This window comes from Condylura cristata, unplaced genomic scaffold (genome assembly GCF_000260355.1).
Source record: "Condylura cristata isolate star-nosed mole 26May11 unplaced genomic scaffold, ConCri1.0 scaffold00004, whole genome shotgun sequence".
Classification (NCBI taxonomy): Eukaryota; Metazoa; Chordata; class Mammalia; order Eulipotyphla; family Talpidae; genus Condylura; species Condylura cristata.
Genome location: NW_004567105.1, coordinates 60,182,303 through 60,198,224, shown reverse-complemented (window position 1 = coordinate 60,198,224; position 15,922 = coordinate 60,182,303). Strand labels below are relative to the sequence as shown.

The window sequence follows — 15,922 nt, the reverse complement described above, 5'->3', positions numbered from 1 at the left end:
AAATAAATAAATAAATATTTTTTAAAAAAATTAAAAAAAAAAAGCTGCAGTGTGGGGGTTCAAGAACTTTCTAGCTCACTGAGGCAGAGACATTATATAGGGGCAGGAAGTTGGAATCTGCTTAAATTCTCTTTGGTTTGCTTTAGTCTTTTTCATTCCCGAGTGAAATAGTGTTGTCCTTCTCCCTAATGGTATTTCAAGTAAATTTTTTAAAAAATATATAGTCCTACTGTTTAAATATTCACACTGAATGTCAAAATATTTATTGGTCAGCTTATGTGATGTCTGAGACTTTCTTCAGAAAGTAATGATAAAAATGAATTCAAGTGCAGCTCAATAGTAGCTTCAGTATAAAAACCATAGATTTTCTGTATAGTTGATGAGATTCTTTATAGAGACAATATTTTTTAATGCATATTGTAGTTTTTGGAGCTGATTAGATTTTGTATGTTAAAGCTTCTCATATTAAAAGTTTCTAAGTAACCTTGACTTGTATATGGTAGCACAGCAAACTTGTTGAAATAGAATCAGTAGTAAATTTGGGGGATTTTAGAATGATGCATTTTTTCAAATTGTAATTTATTATGTATAAATTTTGAAAGTGTTTCCTTCATAACTCATTAAATAAATCTTGAGTAGCTGTTCATACCTGGTCCTGTTCCAGGCTTTGAGAATAAAGTGAAGTGGTTCCCTGCCCTCATGCAGTTTATTATTTCACTGAAACTAATATATATTAAACAAAAAGTACTTTTTAAAAATAATTTCAGAGCAGGCCTTGCCTGGTGGCACAGCAGGTTAAAGCACAGCATTAAGAAGCTAAAGCCAGTTCAGCATGAGTTCAATCCCAGCCCTGGAGGTGATCCACATGGTGCAGCAGACCTCTCCTGACCCGCCCGCTGCTCCCCTCAGCAGTGTACTTTGTTGATCTGCCTGTTCTGCTCCCCACTCTGTCCCTGGAGAATCTTCTCACTGCCCCTGCACCCCTGGCCTGTACCCCAGTTCTGCATGCATAAATAACTAAATATTTAAAAAATAAATAAATAACTTCAGAGCAGTGAAACAAAGAATTGGTAGAAAAGTGCCTATTTTTGACCAAGTAGTCAGAGAAAAAAGGTCTGAGCTGTGTCTTGTGCTGGAAAACCAGTGTCATATGTTAGGCCTCACAGATTGTTATCGAGCACATGTTCTTTGTGATCAATAAGCTGCAGGAGGAAACTTGTGCCTCTGATGTGGATTTGAGCTGCTGTGAGAATGTCTGAGGTGCTGAAGTTTTATTTCTGTTTCTGATGCAGAGCTGGGAGTTTGGGATCCCACTGTGCAGAGAGCTGGCATGTCAATATGAGAGCCTCTACGATTACCAGAGCCTCAGCTGGATTCGGGTGAGCTTTGCCCCTTCCCTCCTCCAGGCCTCACTTTCCTGGCATCAGGTTCTGAATGAGCATTCGCTGCAGGTGCAGCCCTCGGTTTAGGACTGTGGACAGTGTAGCAGAAGCAGAAGTCAAGGTGCTTGCCCTCAAGACACTTAAAAGAGTTTGACTGGGGACCCAAGACACATACGTGGCGCCAGACCCCAGGGGCACTGGTGCTCAGGGAAGGGAGAAGCAGCGTAGGCTTGATAGGATAAGGGCTTCAAGGCGAGGGTGGCAGCTCAACTTTATGAAGAAGCTGTTCTTAAATGATACTTTGTAAGGATGTTTCTTCTGAAAACATTATATGATCTTCTCTACTTTCACTTACAATATTTTCAAGCACCTTGTTACTCCCTTTTTGAAGCAAAACATTTTTAAAATATTAAACAAAATGCCCCCATGAACCTTGAGGGTGCCTATCAGTTTTCTTCAGGTTGCCAGTCCTGGGTTCTAAATCATAACAGCTGTTGAGTTCACTGGCAAAAAGGGGCTAGTGGTCTCAGTTTATCCTCTCCCATAACCTGTCAGTGAGGCTGGCTCTTGTCCTTCCCTGATCCAGACTGGGATTTGGGTCTGTATAGTAGATGTGTTTCTCCAGCAGTGGCTTCTTGACCTGGCTCTGAAGGCAACTGCTCAAGCAGGATGGCTTGATGAATGCATCAAAGCTATCTTCCCAGTCAAAGTTCAGTGAATTTTTCTGAATGTGAAGCCATGTGAGCCAAGACTAAACAATCTGGCCTTGTTAGACCAGATACCATGAATATTAGTTCAGCTTTTAAAGTTTATAATCTAAAAGGAACCAGTATCAGTGATGTTAGCAACTGAGCCTTCTTCACTCCATTAGCTCTTCAGGTAGTTAATAGAGGAACAAGTGTACTTCAGTTGGAGTAATACGCAGCGGCAATAAGAAGTCTTTTAGATACCTATAAGCAGCACTACTAGCCAGGGGTCAGTCAGTATAAGTATCAGTGAGTATCAGCCAGGGGTCAGTCAGTATAAGTATCAGTGAGTATCAGTCAAAGCCAGAAATCCCTGGCGGGGCGGGGGGGGTGGGTGGGAAATTCATGTTAAATATGTACCCCTGAAAGTACAAGAAGCCTGGGTCTTTGTGAAACTGGACCCACACACTGGGGAAGAGGTACCTCTCTGGGCTGCAGGGGGCTGACCTAGCCCCAGCCAGTCAGATGGCAATGAAGGAGGAGGTCTTCCTCTTCTCTCTCTCAGCTCCTGGCAAAAGACTGATTACAGCCAGGGGTTACTTCCTATCTAGACTGAGTTGCCATATTCTCTTTCCAAAAGACAGCATCTCCTGGGGCTTGCTTTGGTTGCCAGTGGTAATCAATGCAACCTGAAGTCATCTGCCTTTCTTGTTCCCAGAAAATGGAGGCCAGCTACTACGACAGCATCATGGAGCAGCAGCGCCTGGAACCTGAGTTCTTTCGGGTCGGCTTCTATGGCAGGAAGTTTCCTTTCTTCCTTCGGGTGAGTTTGTTCAGGTAGTCAAGAAAACTTGTATTTTGTACATAATTTATAACCGGTTCTGTTGTTTTGTTGTTTTCATCTTCTTTCTTTTGAATCCCTCTTTTTGAAGAACTGACCTGTCAATAAAAGGCACCTGGCTTTAGTTAGCTGAACTGGCTGCCTACTTTAAATTCTGTTTCATTCTGCTGTACTATTTTGTAGTTATCTACAATGTGTGAGGAAGGTTTTCTCACCAAATCAGCTGAGTTCCCACAGCTGTTATCAGTCAGAGAGGACACAGAACAGCCCTCACCTGAGCAGTAGACTGGTCTCTTGGTGTTTGTCACCTTTGATGATGGTTCTTCCCCTGGTTGCATTGTATACTGCGAAGCCAGGGTGGAGAATCACTGATTTGAGAGAACCCAGAAAATAGTCCCTCCCCCACAGACTCTTGGGGCCCCTTGTAAGCTGCCAAACTTTGCAAAGATTTGGCTACGGAAAGCCTTTTCCAGACAGCCAGATCTCTAAGCCAGGATGATGACAGTCATTTCTCTGTACCATTTTTGAAGGCTGGGATGTAGATAGAGTGGGAGGAATAACTGAGCATGGGCATACTGGTACCAGTTGAACCGTTAGTATTTTTCTTCTTTATTCAGCACAAACCAGAAGCTCCAAGAGAAGTCAGCTTGGGCTTGTAGGTTCTACTCATAGTTATTTATCATTCCCAGAGACCTTAATCAAAACTGTGCTGAGGAGGGGGTCCCTGGGACTACAGTTGAGATCTAAGACTAATTCTAATTGGCCTAAGTTCCAATATCTTACTAAAGTTTAAGTCCCTAAGTCTCACTGTACAGCTGGGAAAGTTCATAGGATCTCTTTGATACATTTGGGATCCCATATTGATGGAGAAATTGCTTTCAAAAAAATAGCCTACTGGTAACAGAGTGCAGGGTAAACTGCAGACATAAAGCAAGTCAACGTTCTCATTTCCTTGGCAGTAAATCATTCTAAACTAAAAGGAAAAATGATTTCTATAGGAACTAGTAATACTGACAGGGGTAGGTTGTTTTTTTTTTTTTGAAGATTTATTTATTTATGTATATAAGAACTGAGTTATAGGCCATAGGTACAGGAGGTGAGAGGATTCACAAGAGACATAGTGAGGAGCAGATAGACTGTGCACTGCAGAGTGGAGCAGTGGGCGAGACAGGAGAGGTCTGCTGCGCTACATGGGTCAGCTCCCTAACAGCAATCAAACTCGTGCTGCAGTGGCTGCGGCTAACTTCATAGTGCTGTGCTTAGCCTCTTGTGCCACCAGGGAGACCTGATGGGCAGTTTGTATTCTCTGCCTCGTGGTAGGTCCCACTGGACCTACCTGCTCCACTCTCTAGGGGCCACCCATCTTTGGCTTTTCAGGAGTAGCACTTGGTGGATCCCACCAGCATAGCTCATCTACCAGCAGTGGAGGCACAGGAGAGCAAAAGGGGAGGGAGGAATAATTACACAATTAGAAACCAAAACATCCTTGCAAACTAGTGATTCTAACCTTATAATCTAATTTCTCATTTTATCTTTGTTAAATTTGTTGTTGTCATTTTAGTCTCTTTGTCTACGTAAACAATTTGTATACCATTGTTGGTTTGGCTATTACAAAATCAGGCTTTGGTGTCCCCCATTTCTATCCCTGCCAAATGGGATCTCTCCAGCATACTTCCTTCACCCCTTGCGCATGTCATAGGACACAGCAGTATCTCAGGGCTTTCAGATATATCTGACAAGAGGACCTAGCAAGGAATCTGTATCTGAGTCATCTAGATAATGCTTGCAAATGACAGTCTGAATGATCAAACATGGTTTTGAGGGTATAGGTAATGGAGGAAGAGCAACAAGGGATAGTAGTAAATGTCACCTGTGAGTCCATCCCCATCTCCATGCAAGGAACGGTCTGTAAAGGCTACGTTTCGTGCATACAGATCTGCCTGGCTTACCCCCTTAGCTGCTCAGTTCACCTGTGGCAAATGGAGTAAGTCGAAGTACAGAGTGATGGCAGTCAGGTCTGTCTGATGTGGTAGGAGGGGCTCTCACCCCAGCAAACTTAAAGCTGACAACCAGCTTCAAAGTCAGTACTATGTGCCTTCTTCCCTCTGGGTCTTCCCTAGAAGATGAGGCTGTTCCTCCCTCATGTTCCCTCAGCACATAGGCCATCTATTATTTTAGCTCTGTCAGCTTGGTTTCCCTGGACCATCTGCCTGCTTTGCCTCACAGATGTGATTATTTACTAATCTACATGGAGACAGGAAAACATCCAGCCTTCCTTTGTTGGGGGAATGTCTGTTTCTCTTCATTTGACCCATGAACAGACACTAGTAAGGATTGTACATTTGTGAGTCAATAAGCACACGCCCATTCTGTACAGTTGGCCATTCTACTTATCAAAACAAAGAGACTTAGAAATGCCTCTGTCCTTCTAGAGAAGCCAACTGCTGCTCCTGACCATTATGTCCTTACTGATACTGCTATTCCATTCTGATCCATCTGGACATGTAGTGCAATCTTAGCTGAGTTCTCCCATACAAGGAGAGAAAGTCAAAAGGGGACAGAAATCCTATTCCACAAAGACTGAGATCAGCCAGGAACTCTGTTCATCCCAGTGCTAGGAAGCCTGTGGCTGGCCCTGTGGGACCCTCCTGCTCTGAAGACATGCCCCGGTGGGAAGTGGCAGGAGCGGGTGGCAAAGCCTGACTGACTTTATCAGAGGCATCTGGTGAGGCCATGGAGTGGGCATGCAGTTGTCACCAAAGGGCTCAGAGTACCTCTGCAAGCCACTCCTGACCAGCTGTGGCCAGTGCAGTAGGGTTGAGGACGTCTCATTACACTTCAGTCCATTAAAAGAAAATTGAGGCCCTCCCTGGTGGCACAGCGGGTTAAAGCACTGTACTAAGAAGCTTAAGCCACTTCCGCATGAGTTCGATCCCCGCCTGCCCCGGAGGTGACCACATGGTGTGGCAGACCTCTCCTGACCCGCCGGCTGCTCCCCTCAGCAGTGTACTTCCTCTGATCCTCCTGTTCTGCTCCCCACTCTGTCCCTGGTGAATCCTCTCACCCTCTGCATCTCTGGCCTGTACCCCAATTCTGTATGAATAAATAAATAAACCTTAAAAAAAAAAAGAAAATTGAGATCTAATGCAGACCAAATATGAGGTAACAGGATTTTAAGAAAACTGTAGTTAGAATGATGTTAATTTGTTCTGACATTTTGCAAAGGAACTGCTGCCATTTACAGTAAACAATCACTAACTACCACTGGTTGGACAACATTTATTTCTCTTGCTGACAAAAATGATTTTTCAAAAGCACACAACTGCCTCCTCCCTTTTTAAAATTATTTGAGGGTAGCCATAGTGGTCACAGCTCTGCACGGCCCTGCAGACCTCTTCGGCCGCCTTCCCACCAGTTCTCCACACACATCTTCCTTCCACCTGGGCCTTGCTCTTTCTTGGCCATTGTCCTGGTAGTGATGGGACTCACATAGATTACCCTTCCCCACGATCCTTTGCCAGGGTAACCCAGATAGGCCTCTCAGGTCTTTGGGGGGTCCTTTTTTAGGTGTGACTTTCTCCAAAATCTCAGCCCCACCTTGCACCCCTTTCTGAGTTAGCTGTCCTCCCCACTTCCACGCTTCCTACAGCCTTCCTTCCCACCCCAGGCTGCAACACCACAGTTACGCTCTCCCTCCTCTGTCCCTCTCCCTCTGACCACCATCCCATGGGGCAGGAGTGAGTGTTGTGCCCATGCTTGCCACAGGGGATCCTCACACATGTTTGTGACAGGAGTAACTGCTGACAGCAGGTGGATGTGGAGGCTACAGGCAAGTCATAGAGTGTTCTCTAATGTTTGTGGCAGAACAAAGAATATGTGTGCCGTGGCCATGACTACGAGAGGCTGGAGGCCTTCCAACAGAGGATGCTCAGCGAGTTCCCACAGGCCGTCGCCATGCAGCATCCCAACCACCCTGACGACGCCATCCTGCAGTGTGATGCCCAGTGTATCTTTCAGCACTCTGTGGGGGAAGGAGGGCTGGGGCCCTGGGAGGACCCAGCTGCCCCTATGCCGTGTTGTTGGCTTATAGGCTAGGTTACACGTAAGTCCTACACAGTATGTCCTCATCACTGACCACACCCTTAAAGGGCTTTTGGGCTTCACAAAGGTGGCCACAGCATACTCTTAGCCCTGGATGTGGGGGAGCCTTTACCCCTAAGACTGGCTGCTATCAACACCTGAGTACCCACCCTGCCCTTTGAGGGGTCTGCCTCGGCAGCCAGGAGCAGTCACTGTACAGGACCACGTGGGGTGCCACAGGAACACCACAAGTGCTGTGTCTAGTTCCACTCCATGTTTACTGCACGCCCTAGATTTTGTTTTTGCCTTTTCAGGAGAAATGAGGCAGAGCCCCAGGGCTGAGTGGGGAAGGAGATGGGCAAGTGCCTGCACCTGAAGTCAGAAGGCAGACACTGGCCTGCCCTCATCCCTCTCACACAGCTTCCTCGGAGACCTCACAACAGTCACCATGACTGTGGCAAGCTTGCCTCAGAGAGTGGAGGGCAGGGGACTCCCATATATTCACAACACCCCCCCAATGCCCTCCCCCAAGAGAATATTGGAAGACTGTCTTGCAGTAAAGACTGCTCACCTCATAGGCAGGTTCAAGCCCCTGCAACTTCCTCACTCTTTGGAGAGGGCACTTGCATTCTGACCCTTTGCCCCTTCTTTCTTAAAGGGGCCCTGGAGAGCATTTGTCTATTACCATCTCACCTTGGCTCTGTGCTCAGGACAGTCACCCTGGAGCTGGGGGGAAGGGAGGGCAGTGCAGATAGGGAGATGCATTTTAACTGTGCTTGGGAACAGGGGCTCTGGTGCTCTGCTCTCCTGTGGAGAGATGACAAGTGTCAGCCCCTCAGAGTCATCTCTCTGGCAAGTCTGGGTTTCTCCTTCACTTCCTGCCCAGACTTGCAGATCTATGCGGTGACGCCCATACCAGATTATGTGGATGTACTGCAGATGGATAGGGTCCCGGATCGTGTCAAGAGCTTCTACCGTGTCAACAATGTGAGGAAGTTCCGGTATGACAGGCCTTTTCACAAAGGCCCCAAGGACAAGGAGAATGAATTCAAGGTGAACAAATCGAATGTAGGGGCAGTGTTTATAGCAAGGTCGGGGCAATCCCCACTTTCTCAAGAGCTTGTCACTGTCTCCTACAAGCAGTTACAGTATGGCAGAAATCACCTAATCGCCCGCCCCTGCCTGTGCCCTCCCTGCAGAGCCTGTGGATTGAGCGCACCACGCTGACCCTGACCCACAGCCTGCCAGGCATCTCTCGGTGGTTCGAAGTGGAGAGGAGGGAACTGGTGAGGCACGTTCCAGACGGGGCTGGTCTTCACAGCTGCTAGATCAGCCTGGCTTTGGTGACATTGCTCAGGACTGAAGAAAGAGAGCTTCAGCCACCTGTCTGACCTAGGGTCTCCAGGCCAATTTCTTGGGGAATGGGGGTGGGCAGGAAAGGGTGAAGAGGAGGGTGGGGTTTGATTGAACACCTTGTATTTAATCCTCATCATATCCTTAAGCAGTAGGTATTTTTAATCTCCCAGTTTGGAAATGAGGAAACTAGTATTCTCTGAGGTTCAGGAAGCCAGCACCCTGTGAGATCAGAACTTGTGCTTTTCACTGTTTGCTGTGCCTAAAACTCAGAAAAGGAAATTAGAAAGGGCCCAGGGAGGCTCAAGTCCATAGGACCCAAGGTGGAGACCAGCATCACAGGTCTTAGATCCATACCCGCATGACTAAAATGAGGGAGGGATTGTCATTGCACCTGGGATGTCCCCCCAGGTGGAGGTAAGCCCTTTGGAGAATGCCATCCAAGTGGTTGAGAATAAGAACCAGGAGCTGCGGGCCTTGATCAGTCAGTATCAGCACAAGCAGGTGCACGGCAACGTCAACCTGCTCAGCATGTGCCTGAATGGTGTCATCGATGCAGCTGTCAATGGAGGCATTGCTCGCTACCAAGAGGTGAGTTGGGGCCCTGGACAGAGTGCGCAGCCTGGCTGGAAAGGCTGTTCTCAGGTGCCTCTTCTTGAGACTCCCAGCTAGCCCTCTCCTGGCTGTGCCTAATATGATTGGTCCTAGGATGAGATTTGAAGTTCTCTGCCACCCCCTATTTCTGTAGCATAGCTCTCTGGTAGAGCCTTTTATTCCCTTTCATTTTCTGAACTCTGACAAATGGGTAATCCATCTGATTATAGAAAGATAGTAAGAAGTACCCTGGAGCCCCGACCTTCACAATAAGTGAGTTATGGATTGGCTAAGAGACTAATCCCACACCTTAGCCATCCTCCTGCTTGCCCTACCTCAGGGATCCAGAGTCCAGGAGGGACTGAGACCACCCAGCACTCATGCTTAAATGATTTGTCCACCTTCAGTTCTTTGAGGATAACAACACATTGGTGATTGCAGGAGGTCTAAATAGGCGCGACTGGAGGCCCGCTGCTCTGTACCTATAGGGGCCCAAAACTTTTCAGTTGGCACCTTCAGACAAAGTTCTTGGGTCACAACTAAGTAGTAGTCCTGGGAAGAGTCTGCTTTACTCTTTACTTTTGCTTTCACAGGCCTTTTTTGATAAAGATTACATCGCCAAGCATCCAGGAGATGCCGAGAAGATCACCCAGCTCAAGGAGCTCATGCAGGAGCAGGTATGTCTTGCAGGGACCAGAAGCCAGTGGCCAACAGGGAAGGCTCTGTACACAGCATGGCAGCAGCAACCAAGGGCTACTCCTTTGCTAACAAAGTAGCTTTGTCTGTCGCCTTAATAGGTCCATGTCCTTGGAGTCGGGCTGGCAGTTCATGAGAAGTTTGTGCACCCAGAAATGCGACCTTTGCATAAAAAGCTGATCGATCTATTCCAGATGATGCGAGCCAGTCTCTGCCATGTAAGCTAATCCCTGTCCTGTGCCTGCTTAGAAGAACACATGTCACTTCCTCCATGTCTGTGCAGCAAGCCAAGGAAACTGGGGGAATGCAAATGAGGGAAGGGGGGTGTGAAGGAAAAGCCGTCCCCCCACAGAGACAGAGGCAGGTGTTTTGTATAGTGAAATGCTATCCAAGACCCTCTCATTCACCACTTCCCTAAATAGTCAGTTTCATGGGAAACTCAATTTGCTCATGTCCTGTGCTAACGAAGAGAGGTTCTCATATAATGAAGAAAAGAGCTGAAGTATATGGCCCACATGTAGGAATTTCCATAGTGATATTTTTCATCCCAAGACCTAAAAAGGTAAGAGGTAGCCTGAGCCAACCCTGCCACCCACCTCACCTTCCCCCCTTCCTCTCACACTCTTTGCCCGCCCTCTTCCCACCTCTCTCCCGTCTAACCTCGCCATGTCTGTTGACCCAGGCTCATATCTGAGAAAGACCAGGGGCAGTACTTGGTCCTGGCTGCTCTTAAAGGAGCCTGGCAGGTTCTGGAGCTGGTGCAGCCACAGGAGAGCTCCCTGGCCTAGCCTGGCTCTTGGGCCCCCACAGCAGGGTTTGGCCTAAGACATGAAGCGTACCTGCAGAATCAGGGCCTATATTCCAGGATTAATTTCCCTTCAGGGTTATTAGAGAGAATGCTGGTGGGTTGAAAATAAGGTTCAGGTAACCTGGAGCCTCCCGTTCACATATCCTCACTCCCACTTTCAACCATAATACTGACTCCACAGAATTTCCTGGAGCCTTCTTGCTATATTAGCTGGCTGCTAGATCTCAAAGGTATGAGCCCAGTTGCTGCTGCCTTCTCATTACCCAAGACCCATATGACAAAGAGCCAAGGGATACAGAGCCATTTGGTATTGGGCAAGGTCATCCTAACCAGAAGTGTCTTCAGCTGACCCTTCTGTTGGCTGCTGGCCACAGAGACCTTAAGGAAGCTGGACTACTTAGACTAAGACTGTTTGGGATTGAATTGCCTAGTTCTTGAATTCTGGAGGTTCTGGTCATCTCCAATCCTCCAGGCCCCCAGTATAGGTGTCAGCCTGTTCCTGTACAAATGTGAACTGCATGAAGTATAAAAAAAAAAGAAAGAAAGAAAAGGAAACCTGTCTGTAGTTTGAGAAGTAGGCTCATTTTCCAGAGGAAAGCCTATAAAACCCAAAACGTCGCTTTTCTGAATGATTCCCCTCAAAGTGAAACATGCAGCAAAAGTCTACTCCCCCCCCCCCCATTAAAATTAGGATGTCCCTTTAGTTAGGGATTTTAGTAGTGTCACTAAATCTGATGGGTATTCCATTACTTCTCATTCCACCTGTCTTCTACCTGCTTGACTGGTCTCTGCTGTGTGCAGACCTCCCTATCGTAACAGATGACCAGGGAAGCTAGGGGCAGGGAGGAGGGCCTATCTACCATTCAAGCTTTTTGCTGCAGTCAGGTCTCTGTGGCAGAAAGCACAAAAAGAGCTAAAGTATAGGTTTAGCCACTTAAATGTCAAGGTCTTGCATGCACACTGGAGGTGTCTTCTCCAGCTGCAGAAGCGTATTTCAGCTTTCTGTATTCATTGGAAGAAAAGAGTAGAAAACTTGTTATTTCTTCAGGCTGAACTCAGAAACATCCCTGCTGGATGTAGGAGCCCCAGACTGTGAAGGACTTGAGGAAACCTGGGTGACTATGCTGCTTCCTCATAGTCACAAATATAAACCAATGTGCTGTCCCTCAGGAGGCTTTGAGATCACAGTTTCTGCCACCATGCCTATGTACTTAATAAGAATTTAATTATGCTAAAATAGAACTGTGCTGTCTCGCAATTACTTCCATCAGCATTTTGTATGTCTCCCTATGGACTGTGTCACAGACAATTTAACCCAGGTCACCAAGAGCTGGGCCACTTAGCAATCCAATAAAATACAAACCCAGCCCTTATGTAAAAGGTACTCACTGACTGACAGCTGGTAATCAGCTCTTTCTCTCCTGCTTCCAACTCTTGTTCTACTTACTCTCTAATGAGAAAGACTGTTAACATAGTCCTGTGAGCGCAGACCAACTTCAGCCTGTTCCAGATGTATCCCCTTAGTGAGGTTAGCCTGGCACCCCACAGCCTCAGGAGTAGACTCCAATGCAGGTGTTTAGTTATGAAGGGATCATGGCCCAAAAGAAATCATCAGTTCAGGATTAGCATCAGTGATTTATTTTTTTATGTGATCTATGTTTTTCTTCTTTTACATTTCTGCCACCAACCTGCTTTCCCCCCCATCCCTTAATTATTCATTCTTCACTCTCTGATCAATGGGCATTCATTCCTCAACAGGAATTTCCGGGTTTGGACAAACTTAGTCCTGCATGTTCAGGCACCAGCACCCCACGGGGAAATGTTCTAGCATCCCATAGCCCCATGAGTCCCGAGAACATCAAGATGACCCATCGGCACAGGTATGGCACAGGCCTTAGGCTGGGCAGGGTCCCCTCCACAGAGGTAAGTCTAAATGTCAATGTTCAAAGTGAGGAAATCTTAATTAGCTCTTATGTATAACTCACATGCCCTCTTACCCATGCCCATAGCAAACTCCTACACAGCTCCTGCCACACGACCAACACTGCATCTAGTCAGTCACTCTCCTGAGAAACAGAACAGTAGACATGGTATTGTGAAACTCAACAAGGGGAGGGGCAGCATTTGAGATGAGAAATTTTGAGAGTAGGTAGATATTCACTAGGCAGAGAAGAGTTGTGGTTAGAAGGGTGATGGAAAAAAACCCAGGCAGTGACTGACATGTGCAGTGAATAGTGAGTGAACCAGCTTGGTCAGTACTACAAGTAGAGCCAAGTGACTGGAATACAGGATTGCAGGCAATGGAAGGGGGCCAAGACCAGCTCTGCGTGGGCCTTGGTCAGTCAGGTCTTTGGACTTGATCCCAAGGCGAATAAGAAGAATCACTTGGTTTTAAGAAAGAAAACAGTATGGTGATGTGGACATCAAGACTCCTGAACTTCAGGGCTCCTTATCTGCCCTGGAGATACTCAAAATCTTTAGACAAGGAAGGCCAGGCCAGGGAAGGAGCCAGTGAGAGTATCTTCCACGGGGTTTATTTTCTAGTGTGAGCAGCAAGTCAGATTGGGCATTCAGTAAGTAAGAAGAAATGAATGAGTGAGGGATTGCCTAGTATTGATAGAGGGAAGCTTTTGGCAAGCCTGTGACTACAGATGTGGAAAGAAGCCAACAGATAGTTCACAGCCAGCCATTTTGATAGCTTGTCCATACCAGGAACATACCCGAGACCTAGAAGCTTATCCCATCATGGGGTGAGGTTCTGGCTCAGATTAATACCTCTGTCAAGGATACATAGAATCCTTGACTAGACTCAGCCTGTCTTCTTCATTCTTATATGGGAAATTGATGATGTCATCCAACTGCGTGGCCATAAGCCGTTACCTTTAGATAGAGGCTATGCTAAACTCCCAGACCAGGGGCCCCTGACCATCAGGATGCGGTTCAGGATTGCTCCAGGCTTTAGAGGGTATGAGCATTAGCTGAGGAACTCGCCAAACCAGAAATGGCTGACACTGAGGAGGACTGTTTCACGCAGCCCTTCCAGTGTCCTCCTACTGCCCAGACCGTTCTCAGTTCCAAGCCTGACACCTTTCTATTTCCCACTTTTGTTCACAGCCCCATGAACTTGATGGGCACAGGTCGGCATTCATCATCCTCTCTCTCCTCACATGCTTCCAGTGAAGCGGGAAACATGGTGATGCTGGGTGACAGTTCCATGGGCGAGCCTCCCGAGGACCTATACCACCACATGCAGGTACCAGAGATGTCAGAGGAGAGTGGGCCCAGACACCATACCTGCTGACTGGTCTGGTATGAGGCCAGCAACCCTGATTTTTTCTGGTTTCTGAATTCAGAATTTCCAGTGCTAGCAAAACTGCCTTCCCTCCACAATATTCCATGTCACAATTCCCAGGCCTTATTTCCCAAGAAGAAAATCAGTTTCAGTCTGGGCTGTTCTTAGAGATCCCATGGAAAAGATCCTTTACAAAATTGCCCTTCTGTCTGGCCCTCCGGATGGCTAGGCCTTGCTTCCTCCATGAGCGCCATCACTCAAGCCAGTTCAGCAGTCCTGCTCCTGGGTGGTGTGGGTAGTCCTTGGTGCTGGTCCTCTGACTGGCCTCCATCAGGGCCTTGGGTACAACTTCAGACAGTGTGTCTGGGCACCTCATAACATGGAGATGCCAACTCTAGGCCATTCTTACAGGCCCAGCCATTCAGACCTCTATCCTGCTCATTTCTCTCCCTTTGCAGCTCGCGTATCCCAACCCCAGGTACCAGGGCTCAGTCACCAACGTCTCTGTTCTGTCCTCGTCCCAGGCAAGCCCTTCCTCCTCCAGCCTGAGTTCTACTCACTCAGCACCATCCCAGATGATTACCTCTGCCCCTTCCAGTGCCCGAGGTAAGGATAGCAGGGTGCTGCTTGCAGAAGAGGAAAGGGCCTTCTGAGGCACACTACCTGACTTTCATCTGTGGCTATGTCTTTGAAAGCAGCCCTTTGGCTGAGCAAATGCTCACCTGTGCTTTCAGCACCAAAAACTCAAAAGGCACCTGCCTCCAAATATGTCTCTCTAGCTGGCTTCAGACCCTGCCCTGAGTGCTGGTTCAACTTCACTGCCACTGTGCCAGCCTTCACAGCTCTACCTCAGTAGGACACACAGTGCTTTGTTATTGAAATGTTTGCAAAAATAAAGATCAAAGTTAGAGTAAATTTTGTCTTGAGGAATCACAGTGACAAACCATGAAAATTAAATACAAAGTTTAAAATTAATCCTGGAAAATGTTACTCTAAAACATTCCTTTAGTTGGGAAACAGTCAAGTGAGATAGGTGTATAAAGCAACTATTCTATTTACTTTGCCAATTATTGTTTGATTTCCTTTTCAATTGGATAAATACTGTTCTCTGAGAGGCAGCATCCTTTTTACATTCTGACTCTAGTTCCTGCAGTGGAATGTGATTCTCTGTCCTTTCAGATGGAAATATTTTCAGTGACATGGAAAATAGCTGTGGTAACTAAGGTCCAGTGCTTCCCAGGATGGGTTCTGCAGAATAGTAAAAGAAGAGGGTAATCTGAATAGCCAAGCAGTCACTACCTCTTACTTCATGTAACTGCCAGTAAAGAGATCCCATGGAATTTCATTGCTCTTATTACTATTATGAAAACAAAGAGAAACAGCATGAGTTTAGGACATGGAGGGTCCATCCAACCAGTGCATGGCCAAGCAGAAGTTAGAGTACAAGGCTTTGTACTCAGCAACTCTTGTTCTATGCTCATTTTACTCCTCACGGTTGCCTTCCTCACATGGACTATGGTGTTCAGAAAAGGGGAGCCAGCATTTGTAGTCAGACTCTTTCCCCTGCACTATGTCCCTGGAAGCCAGCGTTCGGAAGCAATCTTTTTGATCAGTAAAGAAGACCATAGAACCAACTAATGGGTACATGGTGAAGATTTGTTGATCTGTGAAGACTGCAAACGTAAGGAAGGAACAGTAATTTGTGTTATAAAGAATATGTACTGAAAGATGACTTTGGGAATAAATAGGAAGGAAACCCTGCGAAGGCAATCAGCACATGCCATGTCTTAAAGGAGATGCGCCTGAGTAGAACTGCAGAGAGCAGATTTTATAATTAACCTGTTGTGGGGTGTGTGTGTGTGTGTGTGTGTGTGTGTGTGTGTGTGTGTGTGTGTGTGTGTTTCCTGCCCTGAACACTCTTTATTCAGTCATGTCTAAATCTTTGGGATTCTTGCTGAAGACAGATCTCTGCACCTTGAGAGTTGATAAAAACAGAAGGCAGCAAAGAAGCAATATTTTAACTCAATTCTGCCTGGACATTCTTCAGACACTTCTAGGCTGTGCCTGGGACTCTGTGCCCTGGAGAAGCAATGACAACATCAGGGACTCTGCAGTCTGGTTGTTGCCACCTTTATCCTTCTCCACACTGTTTAATGGCCTCTTCACGCCTCGTGTTTTTATGAGTGCTCT

The 15,922-nt window shown here is 46.8% G+C and overlaps 1 protein-coding gene across 5 annotated transcripts in view; it reads left to right on the top strand.

The window, feature by feature from the left end:
- The window catches only part of DOCK3 (dedicator of cytokinesis 3), a 175,814-nt gene that overhangs the window by 147,082 nt on the left and 12,810 nt on the right, over positions 1 to 15,922 (top strand). For 4 of the 5 annotated variants that reach the window (XM_012720304.1, XM_012720302.1, XM_012720301.1 and 1 more), the window contains 11 exons: positions 1,293 to 1,379; positions 2,787 to 2,891; positions 6,774 to 6,915; positions 7,876 to 8,042; positions 8,189 to 8,275; positions 8,754 to 8,933; positions 9,530 to 9,613; positions 9,734 to 9,850; positions 12,199 to 12,320; positions 13,555 to 13,693; positions 14,191 to 14,338. In XM_012720304.1, coding sequence (XP_012575758.1) covers positions 1,293 to 1,379; positions 2,787 to 2,891; positions 6,774 to 6,915; positions 7,876 to 8,042; positions 8,189 to 8,275; positions 8,754 to 8,933; positions 9,530 to 9,613; positions 9,734 to 9,850; positions 12,199 to 12,320; positions 13,555 to 13,693; positions 14,191 to 14,338 — 1,378 coding nt within the window. The remainder of the gene's footprint in view (positions 1 to 1,292; positions 1,380 to 2,786; positions 2,892 to 6,773; positions 6,916 to 7,875; positions 8,043 to 8,188; positions 8,276 to 8,753; positions 8,934 to 9,529; positions 9,614 to 9,733; positions 9,851 to 12,198; positions 12,321 to 13,554; positions 13,694 to 14,190; positions 14,339 to 15,922) is intronic. The other variant, XM_012720303.1, reaches the window with a different exon arrangement.